Here is a 21269-nt window from a genome sequence, read left to right on the forward strand (position 1 = left end):
GGAATGGCCAATTGTTACAGTGGGGGAAAGTAAAAAGCATTGTATTGAGACCAGTGATTTTTAATGTATTCATAAATCACCTGGAGTTAAGAATAAACAACAAGGTTTGCAGATTAACACCAAACTATTCAGATTGGTAAAAAACAAGCAGACTGTGTAGTCCTCCAAAAGATCACTCCAAAATGGGTGAATGGACAACAAAATGGCAATGCAGTTCAGCATCAATAAATGTAATGTAATGCCCACTGGAGCAAAATATCCTAACTTCATATATACACTATGTACACTTCATATATACATAGGATCTGAGCTGTTGGCAATGAACCAGGAAGAGATCATGGGGTCATGGAGAATAAATCAATGAAAACATCAATCCAATGTGCAGCAACTGTGAAAAGGCATATTTCATGCTAGAGATCACTAGGAAAAATGTTAACATTAAAATGCTCTTTTTCAAATCCTGTATGTATCTACAGCCACATTTGAAATACTGCTTGTAGTTCTGGTTGCCAGATCTCAAGAAGGATACTGTAAAAGTGGAAGAGGTCAAAAGAGGGCAATCAAAAAAGGGCTGGAGCACTTTTTTGCACATTAACCACGCATTAGGCTGTGTGCATTTCCAGAAATCCGTAGAAGGAAGTTTATAGTCTTCCCAACTGAAACAGTCCAGAGTAAGCTTACCGTCTTTCAAACGTGACCTTTTTTGAGGGATTCCGGATTCAGTTATAGGAAATGGAAGACCTTCTTCATAGTAATGACTTGGCTGAAAGAAACAAGAGTAATGAAACCACCAAGCAAGGACTCTTCTAGGTTATTTTAAACAGTATTGAAAACTGTAAAATATAACTATAGAGTCAAAGAACTGAAAAAAAAAGAAAATCCATCCCACTGAGTGTCTACAAGGTAGGCTAAATACACGTACATGTACACACACGCATGCACTCATCATCCCGTGAAACCCATACTAGAGCATTTCATGAACAGAAAGCACAGAAAACACATAGAAATATGTGCTGATTCTACTGATTACCATAATATCCAATATACTTCTCAGGAGAAGAAACGTGGGTCAGTGCTCAGTGGTTCCCATAAAGTTCTATGGGCTGCAGTCTGCGACACAGATGGGGGAGGTGGCAAAATCTGATGCTTATAAGGGTCAAGTTTAGCATGCATTCACAGTCACTCACTTATGCAGGGAAAAAATAAAGAACTGCATTTATAAATGTTTTAGGGGTTATTAACATTTATAAATGTTTTAGTCACAATCTACTGACTGCTCTATCTATAGGTTATCTGGCTTCCATTGACCCCAGTGAGATGCAATTTGCCTCTTTGTACATCTCATTCTCATAGGACTCTGCAATATATAATACATTCCTTTAATCTCTCTCACACATATCTATTCATACGCTATGGAACTCCCTTCCCCTTGACTTAAGAATGGCTCCCTCTCTTGAGACCTTTCGGCAAGGCCTGAAGACCCTTCTGTTTAAACAGGCCTTCTGAGTTCTCGGCCTTTTAACATCTTTTTAACATCTTTTAATATTTTTTACAGGCCTGATTCTTTTATGACTTGCTGCTGCTCTATGCTCTTTTTACCTATTTTTTTTACTCTGACTGCTGTTTTTTTATGATGTGTTAATATGTTTTTATTTGTTTTTAAATTATGTTTTTAATATGTTGTAAGCCGCCTTGAGTCCCTTCGGGGAGAAAGGCGGGATAAAAATAAAGTTATTATTATTATTATTATTATTATTATTCACACATCCCTTCACAAAAAGAAATTTTATTACAAATGTCAGCAATTCTCCAAAGTGCCCTAAGAGAAATCCAAAAAGCAAGGAAGGGCATGGAACACTACCATCTTGAGAATGCACACATGGGCAACTGCTCATTTGAATGCATTTCTAAGTCAAGCCTCTCTACACTTGAAAAATGAACATGTTCTGGTGAAGGCTAGACGCTTTCTCCATGACCTGTTAGCTTTCCACATGCAGGAACTGAATAGCTAGTGAACAAACAAAAAAAAGCTCAAAACCCACATCTATTCTGATACAGTCATATGAGAGGACAGTATGAGATCACCAACCTCAGATGTACTCCCACTCTGGTTTTCTTGGTCTTTCCTTGGTCTTGCAGTTCCATTGATTTGACTGGGGATGGCGCTTAAGATCATTTCTTCCAAATGCTGCTGTTTGGTTTGTCGTAAAGCTTCACAAAAAGCTGAGAAGGCTTTGGGACCCCTCTTAGGTAGCAGGTTCAGGAATTCTATGTTTTGGCTAAAATTCCCAGACTTTGCCTGAATTCAGAAACAAAAGATTAAGTTAGATTAGGGAAATAACATAAATACAGAAGTGGTTCCCAAACTTTTTAAACTAGCGGCTCCCTTGTCCTACTGGGTTATTGGCTGTGGATTGCCATTAGGGCTACAATCCTACACACTGTAAGGGGTGGTGAGTTTTTCATGAGGATTCCACGGCTCCCCTGGTGGTTTCCGCAGCTCCCTGGAGAGCCACAACTCACAGTTTGGGAACCAATGAATACAGCTTTAAATGTACCATTACCATATATTCTTGTGTATAAATAAAAAAATTATGCCTTAAAATTGACGCTGAAAACCTGGGTCAACTTATAGATAGGTCACTACGGTCAAAAAAGCCTCTAAGAGCAGCTGCATGGTGGGAGGCGGGACTGGACTGAAGCAGGACACGGGGAGGGGGTTAAAAAAAAGGAACAGTTTTACTTACCAGTAATTATTCTGAGGCAGCAACAAAAGCCAAACTAAAAAAGATAGCCATTTTAACTTCTTCTCCAAACAGGAAGAGAGGTGAAGGAACTTATGGGAACTGTAGTCTTTATGAGGGCTGCTGCTATGGAAGTACTGTAATATATTTATTTCAAAGACTACAACTCCCATAAGTGCCTTCATCTCCTTTCCTGTTTGGAAAAGAAGATAAAATTGCTTTAAAAAAAAAAAACTTTCTGTTGCTACCTCAGAAACATTACTAGTAAGTAATATTAACCAGTAAGGGTTAATAAATATGTGGTGGATAAGCAAAGTATAATACCACTGTAATTGGAGATATTTGTTTTTAGATGCGATATTAGAAATTAAAAATCAGATAAGAGATTTTATTTTAGAGGTTAGTTTAGTGGTAGGAAGAGTTTATAAGTAAAAATTTGAAGCCTTTTTTTATTGGATAGTTAGGGAAAATGATGTATAATATGTTATAAGAGATATTGAAGGGGTAATACCATTGTAATCGAAGACTTCTTTTTTAGATGTGATATTAGAAATTAAGAATTAGATAAGAAAGATTTTATTTTAGAGACTAGTTTAGTGGTAAGAAGAGTGTATAAGTAAAAGTCTGAAGTGTTTTTTTATGATGGGATAGATAAGGTTAGAGGAAAAATATGGAATCTTAAAGTATTAACCAGTTGGGTTAATGAATATGATAATTTTTGTATTATTAATTTCGTTTGGACTAATGTTTGTTGTAATCGATGGCCACCACCCTTGTGTGTAACCTATGTAGTCCTAGCCCTAAGTCTATCCAATTTTCCTTACCTGTATCTGTAATAAATAAATAAAGCATAAAAAAAAGAAACATTACTAGTAAGTCATTTTCAAAGAATTTCACACAGCCCTAAGTTTTACCCTCAACTTATCCATGGATCAGAGCAAATTCTATTATTTTTTTGCTTAGAACCTGCCCCTGACTTATCCATGAGTATAACTGGTGCCTCTAAAATACTGTCTGACCTAATTTACATCAGTGGAATCCTGCAAACATTGGCAAATATACTGTTTTCACCTTGTTTTTCATTACATATTTTTCATCTTCCATAAAACTACTTGCATGCACCACAGCCTCAAACAAAAGTCTCAAGAAAATGTACAAGTTGTATTAAATATTTATAGTTAGTTTCATAGGAAAAGCAATACCCAAAACAGTAGGAAAAAAATCTGTATGGCAATGATTAAAATTATGTAATTGGACAATTATACTCCAAACATATGTCCATTAATGCAAAAATTCATATCTCGTTATAGCACTGAAAATTTGAAGCTACAGGATAACACATTTTGATACAGAACATTTGGCTTCTTTTACAAAGCAGAAATCATCTATTTAGTTTGTTACTTGATTAGTTTGTCTCACAGCATGGTAGCAGGAAAAATTATTCCTTTTTGTAAACTTCTGCATTATTCCAATTTATAGGTTGTCTGCATCATCCAACAACACAGCAGGGCCCCAAAACATGAGAAGAAAATTATAAAATGATAAATTTCAAAAGCATCTCAATGATTCATCAGGCATGTTGTTTTATGATACACACATTTGCTAACAAACAGTGGACTTCTGAGAGACAAACAGGCTGCTTAGATTAATGGACACCATTTCATGACTTACATCAGTATGGCAACTGTCAGAGCCCATATCTTTGTACTCAATCTTCTTACCTTTTAGGACAGCTTTGCAAACAAGTTCTGAGACGTTCCAAGTGTATAACTTTCATTTTTATATTTACTAATTTTCTTGCCTTGGTCATTTGGGACACTGTTGGTTTCAAAGACACAAGAACTAATGTTCTCCTGCTTTACAAATGCTTCCCTATTCAGTCAATTGGAAGCAACTGTAACTTGCCACAGTTGACAAGGTGACTGGTTAGTTACAGGCCACCAAGGGCCCAATCCTATCCAATTTTCCAGTGCTGGTGTAGCCATGCCAACTGGGGGTGTACTGCATCCTGTGGTGGGGAGATAGTCACAGAGGCCTCCTCAAGGTATGGGAACATTTGTTCCCTTACCTCAGGGAACTGAGGTGCTGGAAAGTTGGATAGCATTGGACCCTAAATATTTTGCATCTAACATATATAAGAAGTTTATATAAGAAGATTATATAATAATGTTAGGAAGCTCCACTTGAAAAGTTACAATATTATCAACAGTTACCCATTATCAACAAGATTGTTACCTGTATAGTCTCCATCATTTCCTCAGTGATAATATCCTCTGCTATCAGATGTTCCAGCAGCTCCTTCAGCACTAGCTGCTTTGCTAAGGAAACACGATTCTTTTTTAGGGTCTCCTGGTGACATTTCTGCATGCCACATGCACCTAGCATCCTGGAAGTGAAACAGGCAGCAAACTTCAGGAAGAGGAGGCACAGCAGAGACCACGATTTCAACATTTCATTTAGTTCATCATTTCTGTTCAGACTGCAATTCCAAGCATGCTTATGTGAAGTAACTTCCATTGAAATCAACAGTGCTTACTTTTAAGAAAAATGTTTAAGAACCGGACTGTGGTAGTCGCAGCATATTGTACAAAAAGCACCTTCATTAAAGCACTAGAATTAGTCTTCTTGTTAACCATATCAAATACAAAACACAATTAAATAGCAATAATGAATTTTCAGGAACAGAAAATTTTATCTACACAGAAGAGAGAATCATTCAAAATTTCCTAATGTAAGATCTAAATCTGAGATAGTTTTTTTTGTCCCACAATATGGAATTTTCAGCTCTAGCCACATAACTTATTTTAGTAATCCCTCTCACTCTGGGAACTGAGTGCACATTTTTCCCTTTTCCCTAACTGTAGCTTTGCATTACACATCCAACAAGTTGCTGACATTTTGCTGTCAGGAAAAGATAAAACAAACATTTACAAGAGTGTGTTACCACGCCAATAAAACAAGAAACAAAACAACACAAACAAGGTAAAACAAGAGTGTATGACTACACCAACAGATGATCACTCCTAGTAGGAGTTAGAAATTCCACCACTAGATCAGCAATTTTCAACTTCTTTCATCTGCAAGGGAAGTCGAGAAGGAAATGGGAGAAGGAGGTTCGCACAGGACACCTCAGCCCCATCCGTGGCAGCACCCTGAAAAATTCACAGGCTTCTAGCTAGGTCAGGTGACCACCACCATCCAGAGGAGAAGGAAGAGGAGAAGGCCCATCAGGAAGGCAGGCAGGCAGGAAGGTGAAGGGCACAGGCAAGGGAGTGCAGACTTCTGCTCCTGCAGCCACTGCTTTCCGCCTGTTCTTTGGTTTCCCTTTACAGAAGGAAGCAGTCGCAGGAGCAAAGGCAGCACTACCTTCCCCCACTGTATACAGAAGAGCGGTGCCTCAGCTCAGCTGATCACAGGGCTGCCTGTTAATCGAGGGGGTTGCAAGCGGATTCTGCCTGACAGGATGGTGGCCACTGCTCCAATCCTGCTAGAAGCCAGTGAGACTCACCGGGGCACCACCCCACGGATTGAAAATGCTGTATTTGAAAAAAAAAATAGTTTTCCTCCAACCCCATAAAGGGAAAGGAATAGTCAAAGGAATAAATTTTTTCAAGTATAATATTTTTCAATTCATGGTTGGTCAAATATGTGGATGCGAAGCCCACAGACAGAGTGGGAAACATTTCTCAAAACATATTTTGCAATCATAATAGCTATGGTAGATTATTTGATTATAGAAAAGTAAATCTGAGATTCCAGATAAAGTCAACAAAGGAAGTTGTGGAATTATGCAAGTGGGTATATTGCCCTGTCTTAGCAAGCAGTATTGACTAAAATTATAGGCCATCAGCATTAGTTTCTTCTCATCTAATGCACTCTCTAGGCCAGGATTTATGATAAACAGACAAATGTCTCCTTTTCCCCACACCCTCAAGACTCTCTTAGGACCCAGTCCTAGTCTTCACAAGCTGGCACACCGCTGGTGCGCACTGTCACAAATGTGCCATAAGGGACATTTACGGGCCCTAGCAACGGTGATCCGCCAGTGCTTGCCCAGTGCAGGTCGGTGCTGGGCAAGCAACGGAGCTCAGCTGCTTGGCGGTCACATGGACCACTAAGCAATGGAGAGGTAAGCGGCTGCGTGGGGGGTGGGGAGGAAGCATTCTGGGGGAAGGCAGAGGGAGGGCGGGGAGGAGGTGTGCCGGGGGGGGGGAAGGAGTGGGGCAGGAGGGAGGTGGGACTGGTAGAGCTTTGCTCTTCCAGAGCAAGTCTTCAGGTTGCCATAGAATCAAGTAGCCCCACTACAGGGCTACTCAGTTTACTCAAGGGAAGGGGACAAAAGTCCCCTTCTCCCAAGAAGGAGGCAGTGGCTGCCTGGAGTGCGCAGGATGCTACGGCAGCCATTTTCAGCACCGCTGCAGTCCAGCTCACCGGGCAGCTTAAGATTGGACTGTCCCTTTCTACCTACCTCAGTTCTGCCTCCCCAGTGAGCTGAACTCTGGGTTCAACCACAAGGTGGCTTCTCCTCATCTGTGAATATCTCTGTGAAACGGAGGGTGACATTTCCTCTGGCTGAGCGAGGCAACGCACAGCTCTACCCAGTCCAATCAGCCTGTCTGGGGACTGGTGGAGTCTTTCCTCCCCCCCCCCCATTATTTTTCTCCTCATGGACGCATGATGAATGAGGCCAGGCAGGGCCCTGTTGGGCAGAGTGGGATTGCTGCTGCCTCTGCAAAATTAAAGATCCCAGGAGAGGGAGGGCTTTCTGGCAGGCTTTTGGCCTTTGTTATTTTCCTTACAGCCACCAGTGCTTTGAGAGTTGGGTGGGAGCTAAGGGGTGAGAATCCCCAAGGAAGCCACCCATTGGAAAGGTGAAGATAAGGGCTGGTGGCAGAGACGCCTCAAACAAGTTTGGCTGGTAGGCCAGACTGACTGAGAGGAATGCACTTCATTCCACTGGTGGTGGCATTCTTGGGCACTAAGAAGGGATTAGACAGTTACACGCACCACAGTAGTTGCTTCTTTGTATACATAAGGCCTTATGTTCATTCTCACATATCTCTAGTTAAAAGATCCTTGTATATAGAATATGATGTCAAGACCTATGTGCATTTAGACATGGGTTTCATTCAATTCCCAATATTTCTTATTGTGTTTATGCAACTATTTAAAAAAATGCCAAACCCGAAACATTTCTGGTTCCAAGAGCCACAGATAATGGATATTCAACCTGTACTCTGCTTTTCAACAAGACAAGCTCTCAAAGCAGTTTACAATTTAAATAACAAATTCAATAATTTGAATAATAATTTATTAATAAATTTTAATAAAGTGTACTAGTTAAGTGTATTTATGAGACTCTGGAGAAGGGGAAGAAGGAGCAACAGGTGGACTGAGGGGCTAACTGACAGCAAAAAATGCTAGCCCACAGCAGTATACATGTTCTGCAAGAAACTACAATATTACATGGTGGATCACCAATTCAGCCATTTAAGGCAAGAGCTTTTTTTATATGCAGCCCACACAAATCCATCCTCAAATCATAAACCACAGCCCATGTCCAAGACCATGAAGCTTTTGCAACATGATGGGTCTGTGATGCTTACAGAGCAGGGAGTGCACACAGATGGGAGCTTTAATTAGAGGAGGCCAGTTGGTGGGGGGGGGGGGAAGAACCCTATATAAAAACAGTGGAGACCCAACATTTATCTTCTTTCCACCCAATACAGCAGTGCCTTAGGAGCCTGACCTTCCAATCAGCATATTTCCTGTTTAGTTCTTGCCTCTGCAGTGAAATAATAAGGTGGCCTTAGGCAAGCCATTTTCTCTCTTCCTGACTTAACTGCCCCACTGATAACATTTTACAAGGTTGTTGCACAGATGGCAACCGAATAATGCACATCCAGGGTCTGGAAGTCTGAAAAAGAATTATATAAATGCCCAGCATTACTGGCACTCAACGGGTCTGCAGACTTGCTAAACCGTTGCCTCAGAACAGTGTTTCTCAACATTTGTCCTTCATCATACCACTTCACATGGTCCACCTTTTCAAAGTACCACTGGAGGTAACTGGTGATGACATCATAACATTACTTCTGGGGTGCGAGGACAGATGCAACGTGACAAACACCAGTAAGAGGCTCAGGGTGGACAGGAGAGCTTTTTGAGTGTGGAAAAGCATGTTTTGGAGCTCTGTCCACAAAGTGAGCCTTCTACCACTGTTTGTTGCATCATGCTCCTGGTCTCACTGCCAGGCAGCAGGTGCTCAGGAGTCCAATGAGTACCACCAGGCACCACCTCAAGTGCTACTGGTGGTACCCATCAGGGACTGTGATGGGTGGGGAGGCAGGTGAGGCAGAGCCTCCCCAGCGGAGTCCTTCGAGAAGCGCTGCCGCCGTGTGAGGCACCCAAGCACCCACTACCCACACACTTGTGCATGGGTGGTGGGTGCTTGGGTGCCTCACACGGCGGTGGCGCTTCTCAAAGGACTGCAGCGGGGAGGCTCTGCCTCACCTGCCTCCCCACCGACTGCATGCCCCTGAAGGGTACCACCAGTGGTAGCCTAGGTACCCATACCACTGGCTGAGAAGAAAAAGGAGGAAGGAAGTGAGGTGGAGGAGGAGGACGAAGAGAGGCAAAGCCATGCCAACGGTCCCCACAGAGAACCAGGCTCTTCCATCCGACTCCCCCCCCCTCAAACGGTCACTGAGCTCTTCCCCCTCCTGGATCACCCCTCCCCCCGCGAGCCTAGAAATTGACCGTTATGGCTTAGCCGCAGCGCGTGCCGGGCTATCACATCCGCTATCTGGGGGGGGGGCTCTTCCCCGCTCTCGCTGCCCCGGACGTTCCATCTCCCCCCCCCGCCCCTGCGGAGGAGAAGCGGCCGATTACCCTACTCAGCCACATCAGCCGCGTCGCGAGACTTCCGAAGCGGGCTCGTTGGAGAGACGGAACAGCCAGTCGCGCGGACGCGCGAGCACTTTTCCCGCCTAAATTCCTCTTCGTTCTTTTTTCCCAACGGCCTACGGAATTTTGGGTTTTGTTTTTTGTTTTTTTTTGGTAAATGGGCGGAGTCCCCGGTTCCCGGTCACGTGGCTCTGCGACCAGGAGGATGGCTTGAGGTTACGCCTGCGCAAAGCGGAGGCGCTATACAGGCAGGGGGTGGCGCGCGCCGTGTCTGCCTCCTAAGCAGAGCGCGCACGCGCGCCTGAAGACAATGCTGTAGGAGGTTCCCTACAGAGTGTGGCAGGTGAGGCAGAACCACCCCTTCTTCGTCCATGGGGAAGCACTGCAGCTGCCCTCCCTGGTTACACCTGAGGAGGCTCTCCCTGCACCAGCTTTCCCAGGTGTAAGGAGAGCCTCCTCAGGTGTAAGCAGGCAGGGCAGCTGCAGTGCTTCCCCATGGATGAAGAGGGGGTGGTTCTGCCTCAGCTATCACACCTCTCCATGTGTACCTGCCTATGTAAAAAAAAAATACCTGCACAAAGCAAGAAGTCTCCTTTATTAAAGCCGCAACTGCACAAAAACTTAAGGGCCCTATCCAACTTTCATGCACTGGTGCAGCCCCCAGGTAAGGGAACAAATATTCCCATACCTTCAGGAGCCTCTGACTGCATCCCCCACACAGGATGCAGTGCACGCTCCCTTGGTACTGCTGCCCTGGCACTGGAAAATGGGGATAAAATTGGGCCCTTAGTTTCTCCAGTAGGAGACTTTCAGGGCAATTCCTAGTTTCCTCTAGTTTCCCTGGAAAATCTACCCTAGAACATAAGAACATAAGAACAGCCCCACTGGATCAGGCCATAGGCCCATCTAGTCCAGCTTCCTGTATCTCACAGCGGCCCACCAAATGCCCCAGGGAGCACACCAGGTAATCCAGGTACCCTAATCAGCTCATTTTGAGCCAGTATTAACATAATGTAAATCTATACTGTATAGAGCAGCCATTTTCAACCACTGTGTCGTGGCACACTGGTGTGCCGCAAATGGTCCCCAGGTGTGCCCCAGGAATTTGGGAGAGGGTCATTTATCAATAGGATCATTGGGGGATGTGAACCCCCATTGACAGCACAGTGTGCCTTGTCAATTATCAAAAAGCTGAAGATGTGCCTTGACCATTTTAGGGCCTTGCCAATGTGCCACGAGATGAAAAAGTTTGAAAATCACTGGTGTAGAGAGGGAGTGACAGTTCCAACTTCCTCCTCCCATCTATGAGAGCCATTGGCTGGTTCTGTAGAGAGAGGAGTTTGAAAACTGTGTTATTTACTCATAAGTAAGCCCACAGTGTTCTGCAAGGGTTAGGTTGCAATCATAACCACACTTACCCCATTGACTAAAATGGAACTTCTGAGTAGACATGCATAGGATTGGGCTCTTAAGGCCCAATCATGTCCAATTTTCCTGTGCTAGAGCAGCTGTGCCAATGGGGCATGCACTGCATCCTGTGGTGGAGAGACAGTAACAGAGGCCTCCTGAAGGTATGGGAACATTTGTTCCCTTACCTTGGGGCTGCATTGCTGCTACACCAGTGCTGAAAAGTTGGATAGGATTGGGCCCTTAGGATATATAACCCTATCTTACTGGAAACAAACACCTCTATTTGTAGATAATAACTTTTATTCCCCCATAGTAGAAGTGCCTTTAATTTCTGAACAGTCATCCTCATAGTGGGTGAAAACTGAAGCTGTAATCCTATACACACTCTCATGGGAGAGTAACCCTACTGAACACAGTGGTACTTCTGAATAGACATGTTTATAGGATAGCTCTGTAAGGTCTCTTCCTCAGCTTTTTCAGTGCATGCCTATGCCAGACAAGGATGAGCAGATTGTGTTTGGAGGGCAGCAGCTCCTGAGGTGAAACTTGCGCAGAATGGAAATCCTGTCCCAGTTGTAGCCAACTGCCCCATCATTGTTGGGGGGGGGGGGAATTTGGAGCTTGGTAAAGGGGTCCGTTCTGTCAGTGGCAGGCTGGGGGAGAGGCAGTGGTCATGTTTGGTGCTTCCCTCAATCTGCTGCCTGCCTGAATCAGTGGCGTACGAATGGGGGGCTGAGGGTCCATGTGCCCCAGATGCCAAGCTGCAGGGAGTGACAAAGGCTCCCTCACAATTTTAAAAATCTTGGTTTTTTTGCATAATGCCATCATGTTATATTTTTGAATAATACCATCATGTAACCCATGGGGGCTGGGGATAAGACTAGGCCCTCAGTTTGGCTGTACGTGTCGTAAGAAGTGACTAAACAGCCACCAGGTAGATGGGACTCATCAGCCTGGGAAGGCAGCTCATCTGAGAGAAGGAAAACTCTGATCCCAAACCTCCGCTGCCTTGTGGCTACATCCAGTTATGGAAAAGGCTTCAGGAGTCAACCTCAAGGCAAAATCCGGAGCTGGAGTCCCTGAGGCAGTTCATGGCTGAACACAGTCACGTTCTGGCAACTCCTGCAACGCCGCTGGAACCAACTGTATTGGCTTCTGCCTTTCCATTGGACCATTTCAGCAACGTGGAGAGGGGGGATTTGCTGCATGGGTAACAATCTATCCTCCATATCTACTCTACCAGGCTTTGCGCACTGGAGAGGACACTCAGTTCCAGAACACTATTCAGAGCGCGATACCATAGTCTTCCGAGACTGAAGGATGCCAACGATCATGTAATTTCATGCAGAATGCAATGAAACAAACAGCATTGAAATCTCTTTATCAAACATTATAGCCAAAAAAAATCCAGAAAGGAAAACACAACTGCCTTATGTAACAAAAAGTGCATTACACTGGGAATCCTGTAACAAAAGGCGCACACTGTAACAAAAAAGTGATCACACTGGGATTACCAATGGGAATAAATAGCTTGTTGCAAGCATTCCAGAGAACCAAATGTATTCTTCATAAATATATGTTTTGCCTTTCTTCTATATGACAACAAAACTGTTTTTGTATACATGATAGGCCACAAGCCTACTGCATATTATCTTGATGGGTATTCCTTCCCTGTTTTGTTTTGGGTTATGATCTCTCATATTTACTACATATGTGAAACCTGTTATATATAAGTTCAATAAAGAAAATGTTCACTGTCTGCGCTTCTTCTCTGACCATTATTATTTATTTTATATCATGACTATGTATATCATGACTTATGTTCATAAGTTCAATAAAAGAAAATGTTCACTGTCTGCACTTCTTCTCTGACCATTATTATTATTTATTTTATACCATGACTATTACTGAAAATAATTTTGTTATGGGAAGGGTGCCAAAAATTTATGGGTCCCAGGTGCCGAATGTCCTATGTATGCCACTGTGCCTGATTACAAATGTCACCTTGCCTAGACTTTCATTTCTGCCACAACTGATATATACTTTTTCCTTTGCTGCTTATAGTGCATATACTCACAGCTATTTTATGCAGGTGCAGCTGTAGCAGCTGCTGGAGTAGTGAGTAGTGATCAGCCCCCCTTGATTGGAGGTCCACTGCTGCTAAATAGGCATTTATTGCTGAACAGTGATTTACTATAGTGGACACAGAGAAATCTATGTGTTTATGTTCTTTTGGATTGTGGTGAGTGCATTCATAACCAGAGAGCTGTAAAGAGCTATAATTTCCCTTGTGCAAATTGACTCAGTTTGAGCACTCTGGAATCTGTTATTGTTGCCACTTTCCAGCAGGTGGTATGATTTCCTTCTTTGTCCTGCAGTGGGAAAAAAAATTGATTACTTAATTTTGTTAAAAACAAAATAATTTGCGGTGAATGTGTTGGAATCTAATAGCTTGCACAAATTAAAATACGTGGCCTATGAGTCACATTGCGGTTTTTTACTCGGGGCTGACAGCCAACTACAAGGGAGAAACTCACTTAATCAAGTAATTGATTAAATCTGCATAAATCTATATCTACAAAACTAATTTTAAGGAGAAAAGTTAAGAACATAAGAACAGCCCCACTGGATCAGGCCATAGGCCCATCTAGTCCAGCTTCCTGTATCTCACAGCGGCCCACCAAATGCCCCAGGGAGCACACCAGATAACAAGAGACCTCATCCTGGTGCCCTCCCTTGCATCTGGCATTCTGACATAACCCATTTCTAAAATCAGGAGGTTGCGCATACACATCATCGCTTGTACCCCATAATGGATTTTTCCTCCAGAAACTTGTCCAATCCCCTTTTAAAGGCGTCTAGTCTAGACGCCATCACCACAACCTGTGGCAAGGAGTTCCACAGACCGACCACACGGTGAGTAAAGAAATATTTTCTTTTGTCTGTCCTAACCAGCCCAACACTCAATTTTAGTGGATGTCCCCTGGTTCTGGTATTATGTGAGAGTGTAAAGAGCATCTCCCTATCCACTCTGTCCATCCCCTGCATAATTTTGTATGTCTCAATCATGTCCCCCCTCAGGCGTCTCTTTTCTAGGCTGAAGAGGCCCAAACGCCGTAGCCTTTCCTCATAAGGAAGGTGCCCCAGCCCCTTAATCATCTTAGTCGCTCTCTTTTGCACCTTTTCCATTTCCACTATGTCTTTTTTGAGATGCGGTGACCAGAACTGGACACAATACTCCAGGTGTGGCCTTACCATAGATTTGTACAACGGCATTATAATACTAGCCGTTTTGTTCTCAATACCCTTCCTAATGATCCCAAGCATAGAATTGGCCTTCTTCACTGCCGCCGCACATTGGGTCGACACTTTCATCGACCTGTCCACCACCACCCCAAGATCTCTCTCCTGATCTGTCACAGACAGCTCAGAACCCATCAGCCTATATCTAAAGTTTTGATTTTTTGCCCCAATGTGCATGACTTTACACTTACTGACATTGAAACGCATCTGCCATTTTGCTGCCCATTCTGCCAGTCTGGAGAGATCCTTCTGGAGCTCCTCACAATCACTTCTGGTCTTCACCACTGGGAAAAGTTTGGTGTCATCTGCAAACTTAGCCACTTCACTGCTTAACCCTGTCTCCAGGTCATTTATGAAGAGGTTGAAAAGCACTGGTCCCAGGACAGATCCTTGGGGTACACCGCTTTTCACCTCTCTCCATTGTAAAAATTGCCCATTGACACCCACTCTCTGCTTCCTGGCCTCCAACCAGTTCTCAATCCACGAGAGGACCTGTCCTCTAATTCCCTGACTGTGGAGTTTTTTCAGTAGCCTTTGGTGAGGGACCGTGTCAAACGCCTTCTGAAAGTCCAGATATATAATGTCCACAGGTTCTCCCGCATCCACATGCCTGTTGACCTTTTCAAAGAATTCTATAAGGTTCGTGAGGCAAGACTTACCCTTACAGAAGCCATGCTGACTCTCCCTCAGCAAGGCCTGTTCGTCTATGTGTTTTGAGATCCTATCTTTGATGAGGCATTCCACCATCTTACCCGGTATGGATGTTAGGCTGACCGGCCTATAGTTTCCCGGGTCCCCCCTCTTTCCCTTTTTAAAAATAGGCGTGACATTTGCTATCCTCCAATCTTCTGGCACCATGGCCGTTTTGAGGGACAAGTTGCATACTTTAGTCAAGAGGTCTGCAACTTCATTCTTCAATTCCTTAATAACTCTTGGGTGGATGCCATCAGGGCCCGGTGACTTATTGATCTTTAATTTATCAATGAGGTCTGAAACATCTTCTCTTTTAACCTCTATCTGACTTAACTCCTCGGTCAGGAGGGGCCGTTCGGGCAGCGGTATCTGCCCGAGGTCTTCTGCCGTGAAGACAGATGCAAAGAACTCATTTAATTTCTCTGCCATCTCTAAGTCTCCTTTTATCTCCCCTTTCCCTCCTTCACCATCCAGAGGGCCAACCGCTTCTCTGGCGGGTTTCCTGCTTCTAACATATTTGAAGAAGCTTTTATTATTCTCCTTAATGTTGCTGGCCATGTGTTCCTCATAGTCTCACTTGGCCTCCAGTATCACCTTCTTACATTTCTTTTGCCACAGTTTATGTTCCTTTTTATTCTCCTCATTAGGGCAAGACTTCCATTTACGGAAGGAACTTTCCTTGCCCTTCACAGCCTCTCTAACTTGGCTGGTTAGCCATGCGGCACCCTCCTGGATTTAGTGGAACCCTTCTTTCTTTGCGGTATACACCTCTGCTGGGCCTCTATTACTGTTGTTTTAAGCAGCCTCCATGCACTCTGGAGAGATTGGACTCTTTTTACCCTCCCTTTCAACCTCCTTCTAACCAGCCTCCTCATTTGAGGGAAGTCCGCCCGTCGGAAGTCAAGGGTTTTTGTTAGAGATTTGCCTGGTATTCTTCCCCCAACGTGCACGTCAAAACGGATCGCAGCATGATCACTGTTCCCCAATGGCTCAGTAACGTTTACATCTCTAACCAGGTCCTGCGTACCGCACAATATTAAATCCAGAGTCACCTGTCCTCTGGTGGGCTCCGTGACTAGCTGATCTAAGCCACAGTCATTTAGCACGTCAAGAAATCCGGTTTCCTTATCGTGACCAGAACACAAATTGACCCAGTCAATATGAGGATAATTGAAGTCCCCCATGATTACAACCCTGTCCCTCCTTGTCACCTCCCTGATCTGTTTCCTCATTTCAAGATCCCCATCCGATTTCTGGTCTGGAGGACGATAGCACGCCCCCAGTATTACATCGCTGCACAAGCCTGGTAATTTAACCCACAGAGATTCTACGGTAGAGTCGGACCCACCTTCAATCTCTACTTTGCTGGATTCTATCCCTTCCTTAACATAAACGGCCACCCCACCTCCAACACGCCCCTGCCTGTCCCTCCTGTAGAGTTTATAGCCCGGGATTGCGGTATCCCACTGATTCTCCGCATTCCACCAGGTTTCCGTTATGCCCACTATGTCAGTATTTTCCCTTGTCACCAGACATTCCAGTTCTCCCACCTTTGCTCGTAGACTTCGGGCATTCGCATAAAAGCATTTGTACACGGAATGCCCCAGGATGCGCTGCTTATTCGCTCCTTTGTCCCCGCATCCTCTCATTGTGCCAAACCGTCTATCACATCCCATCACACTACCTTTCTTCTCCTACTCTGCCTTTGTTTTGTTGTTCTCTAACCTCCCTATCCTCATCCCATAGGGATGAGGAGTCCCGAACCGGATGCCCCTCGGCTCCTGTCGGCCTTCCCCCAGGGATCAGTTTAAAAGCTGCTCTGCCACCTTTTTAATGTTATGCGCCAGCAGTCTGGTTCCATTCTGGTTCAAGTGGAGCCCGTCCCTCTTGTACAGGCCCCACTTGTCCCAAAAAGTTCCCCAGTGCCTAACAAATCTAAACCCCTCCTCCCTACACCACCGTCTCATCCACGCATTGAGACCCCTGATCTCCGCCTGCCTAGCTGGCCCTGTGCGTGGAACAGGTAGCACTTCAGAGAACGCTGCCTTTGAGGTCCTGGCTTTCAGCTTCCTGCCTAAAAGCCTAAATTTGGCCTCCAGGACCTCCCAGCTACACTTGCCCACGTTGTTGGTGCCGACATGCACCACAGCTGCTACCTCTCCCCCAGCACTGTCTACTAGCCTGTCTAGACAAGAAGTGATGTCCGCAACCTTCGCACCAGGCAGGCAAGTCACCATGCGGTCCTCACATCCGTCGCAATACCCCCTCTCTATGTTTCTAATAATTGAATCCCCCACTACAAGAAACCCCCGACCCCCCTCCCGCTGAGGAGTATCCCGAGTGCGTTCGGATACGGGCCCATCCCCTGGAGAAGGGGTCCCCCCTAGGGGATTGTTTCCCTCCTCTCCAGGATGACGTCCTCCAGTCCCGAGACTTCCCACCCGGGCAGCCGAGAAGCTGCACGCCTGAGGTTGGGACGAAGCCTGATCGTCTCCGGAAGTCTCCCCACGGTCCTCCTCTGCCTGCCTGCGCTTCTCCAGGTCGGCCACCAAGGCTTCAAGGGAGCGGACGCGTTCCCTGAGACCCTGGAGCTCCTTGCACCGAGGACACACCCATGACTTATGCCCCAGAGGCATATAATCATACATGTGGCACTCGATGCAGAACACTGGATAGCCCCCACCCTGCTGCTGGCTGTCCAACTGCATAGCTTTTTTGTTGTTGTTGTTGCTTTATTTAGGGGTCCTTTTATAAACCCTACACTGGATAGCAGCCCTCTTCTCAAGGGAAGAGGAAGGGCAGTGTATGGGGCCCTGGCCTCCTCGCCCTGCTGCTGAACTCGCCCAGATGCTAAACTCTCGTGCCTTACCTGGCACTTAGTTCCCGAGGCACTGGGTTCCCAGAGGCCACACGCGTCTGGAGAGTTCTTTTTTTCTTTTAAGTTAATGCACACACATACCAAAGCAGGCACAATCTCAGAAGGCCTATTCCTTCCTGGTTGAGAGAAAAAGTGGTGCTTGTCTTCAAAGAGTATCTGCTGCCTGCACGTTTTGTGAGCACTTGTATTTAAAATAATTACAATGATTTAAAGCAAATGCTGGTTGATTAATGGAGGTACTTTTAGATAAACCAGAAGGTATTTAATCAATTAATCTAACCAATTAATCCACTAGGTGTTCAATCCTAACCCTGTGCTGGTACTGCCAGGCCACATGACCTGAGCTGTATCCAACACAGGGTTGGAGGTAGCTGGAGGTCACCTTGGGATACGGCCCCCTCTACCCCATGTAACACCCCAGTCTGCCCTATGGAACTACTCAGATCTGCTATAGTGATTTAGTTGGTGCAAATCTGAGCAGACTGTGTAGGTAGGACTCAAGGCCCAGAGTGGGAGTTAGGATACAGCGTGCGCTGCCACTGCCAAGTGAAAATAGCTATCATGACCTGCTTCCGGTTTTATAATTGCAACCTGGAAGTGGATTGCAATTCTTATTTTCACTTTCTACAAGATGCAGGATGCCCTGTAGAGTGCTCTGTGGGGCTCCCTGCACCCCCTGGACCCCAGTGACAGTTATGTTTTTAAAAAGCCCCCTGCCTTAGCAGCAGCGCAATCCTGGGGATTGCATTGCTGCCTTCCTCTACACCTTTAAAGGGACAGAAGTTGCAGTCCTCAGGCTGGGACGTCGTAATGCCCCAGTTTGAGAACCACTGCTTTAGTGCAAGGGCCAAATCCTATTCAACTTTCCAGCCCTAGTGAAGCCATGCCAAAGGGATGTGCCAATAGGGTGTGGTGGGAGGCTAGTTACAGAGGCCTCCACAAGGTAAGGGAATGTTTGTTTCCTTACCTTGGGGAAGCATTGCAGCTGTACCAGTGCTGGAGAGTTGGAGAAGATTGGGCCCTTAGGCAGTGGGTGGGTGGAGGACTTCTTTTCCCACTGAAAATAACTTCGCAGCTGCTTGTTCCCCTATGATAATGTGATAAATATGACATCTTTTTATTTAGAACACTGTAGCTTTTTAGTTAGGGCGAGTGGTTAAATTCTGCTTTGCTGCCACCTTGGTTATTGCTTTATTGCCAGTTTTGTTTTTCAACCTCTTTTTATGTTGTTCCTGTTTTTAAATTGTTTTAAATCTTTTGAGCTGTGTAGGACTTCTTGTGAATGGATATTTTATAGATTTTTATTTTATATATTGATGTATTTTAATAATGTTGTTAGCCACCTCAAGTGCCATTTGGAGAAAGGTGAGATAGAAAGTTAAAGAAAAAAATTAAAGTGATACAAGGCCTATGTCTGAGAGAGAATGCAAAATGAGCTTTCAGTGAAAAGTGACAAGAGTTTGTTGCTATTGCTATGGCCACCACATCAATGGGGGGAAAACCACTCAAAGTATGATGAAAAGGACATTTCTTGATTGCTGCATTAGGACAGTTGCTGCATTTTTAACCTCCTTTACATCAGAATGAGATTATGATGAAACAAGGAACATGATTTGTTTCATGCGGATTTTTTGTGCATTTCAGATTGGAACCGCAGAGACAGTAAGTTGAGTGGCTGAGCTCACAAACAATTAAAAATAGAGAATCTTATATTGCTGAAGCCTCTGAAGCCACTAAATTACATGCAGGTAATGCAACAGGTACATAAGCTACAGCAGCCTTCCAGTGTTTTCATAGATGATTTTGGGATAACTTCGATTCTCTCTATGCTAATAATGATTGCAGTTGTTAATGCAGTTTGTCTGGTGGCGCAGTAGGTCCCCTGACAAATGGAGGGAAACATAATTTTACTGCACATGTGAAAATTCCATTTATCTCTGGCACTGTACAGAATGTTAACTGAGATTAAACAAAAGTCTCAGCGAAGTTCTCATTGAAACAAGGTGTCTATTTGCTGTGACTCTCCAGGGTTTTGAAAGTGCTGCCTTCAACTCCTTTGTTCTCTGAGATCTTAATCTTGGGGCACAGTTTGATTCCTGCTCTATCCCTCAGTCCCAGAACTTGTGCCTGCCCAATTTGTCCTCACCAGGAAAAACCCTTTACTTGTTATTTAGTGGGGGCACCATGAATTAAAAATATTTGGAAACTTGAGCAGTGGTGATCAAGAGGCTCATCTCACAGAGCTGGTAACCTCTGTCAACTTCACACATAAAACCTTAGCAGGAAGATATGTTGAATTTGGCTGTAAAAGAACAGATTGTATGTAACAGAAGAGAGATTTGAAAATGTAATTATGTATGGTCCCCCTTTTTAGCCTTGTATAACATGGAATGGCTTATCTGACTGGCTGCCTATAGAATTTTTTTGTGGCTTGTCCTGACTCCTCTGTAAACTTTTATTCATTCAACCTTGTCGATGCATACATGTGAGTATACAGTATAGTAGTGCATCACCACATGATTGCAGGAAACTTTTGCTGGAGCTATAAAAGAGCTCTGGGCATCATTTTGGGTTCAGAATCACTACTTTCCCATACCCTCCAAGGCATTTCCTGTCAGTCTTACTGTCAGCATCCATACATCGACCATTTTGGTTCTCATTTTTGTATAGCAGTCAACAGGCCTATACCCTCCTTGTTCCTCTAACAGCTTTGGAAGTGCCCCATACAACTTTGCTCCACAACCATCATTATTTGAGAAGTATTTCTCTACTGTTTCTACTGTACCATTTTCCATCACCACTTAATTCAGGAAAAGCATACAGTGTGAAATAGCCGTTATCAAGAATCAAAGAAGGAAATGCACTTATTTAGTACACACATTCACCTTGTGGAGGATTTATGAAATATTGACAACTCTAAATGTTGATAACAACCAGTGTAAATCCCACAGGTATCAATTTCCTCCTGCCTGATTAAACATGTGAAAGGGCAGGAAAGATCTTGAGCCATCCATATTGAATTTAGCCAAACTGTGTGTTCAAGACCCACATTAATTTTTGTCTATCCATTCTGGATACAGCTTCAGAAACCCAATCATACAGAGCATCTTTTCTGTTTCCCTTTACATTTTCTCCTGACAATCCCGCCCGCTGCCCCATTTTCTGTCCTAAGATAGTGCAGGCTATAACATATGTAGTTATCATAACTTATATTGTTCCTAAAGATTTCTCAGGTTACATCATTTAAAGCATCAAGGAAAAACCTATCTCAACTGAATCTTCCATTGGTTTATTTCCAATACATATCCTAGATAAAATAAATCTACACAAATCTA

General features: G+C 44.2%; 1 protein-coding gene across 2 annotated transcripts in view; it reads right to left on the reverse strand.

Moving 5' to 3' along the window:
- The window catches only part of CASP2 (caspase 2), a 32454-nt gene extending 22680 nt beyond the window's left edge, over nt 1-9774 (reverse strand). The window contains exons 1-4 of one of the 2 annotated variants that reach the window (XM_066616582.1): nt 9641-9774; nt 4980-5130; nt 2090-2299; nt 682-763 (exon numbers count right to left, since the gene is read on the reverse strand). In XM_066616582.1, the coding sequence (XP_066472679.1) occupies nt 682-763; nt 2090-2299; nt 4980-5129 (442 nt within the window). In that variant the 5' untranslated portion in view covers nt 5130; nt 9641-9774. Of the gene's footprint in view, nt 1-681; nt 764-2089; nt 2300-4979; nt 5131-9635 lie in introns of both variants that reach the window. The other variant, XM_066616581.1, reaches the window with a different exon arrangement.
- Nucleotides 9775-21269: the final 11495 nt, after the last annotated feature.

Source organism: Tiliqua scincoides, chromosome 2, assembly GCF_035046505.1.
Source record: "Tiliqua scincoides isolate rTilSci1 chromosome 2, rTilSci1.hap2, whole genome shotgun sequence".
NCBI classification, from domain to species: domain Eukaryota; kingdom Metazoa; phylum Chordata; class Lepidosauria; order Squamata; family Scincidae; genus Tiliqua; species Tiliqua scincoides.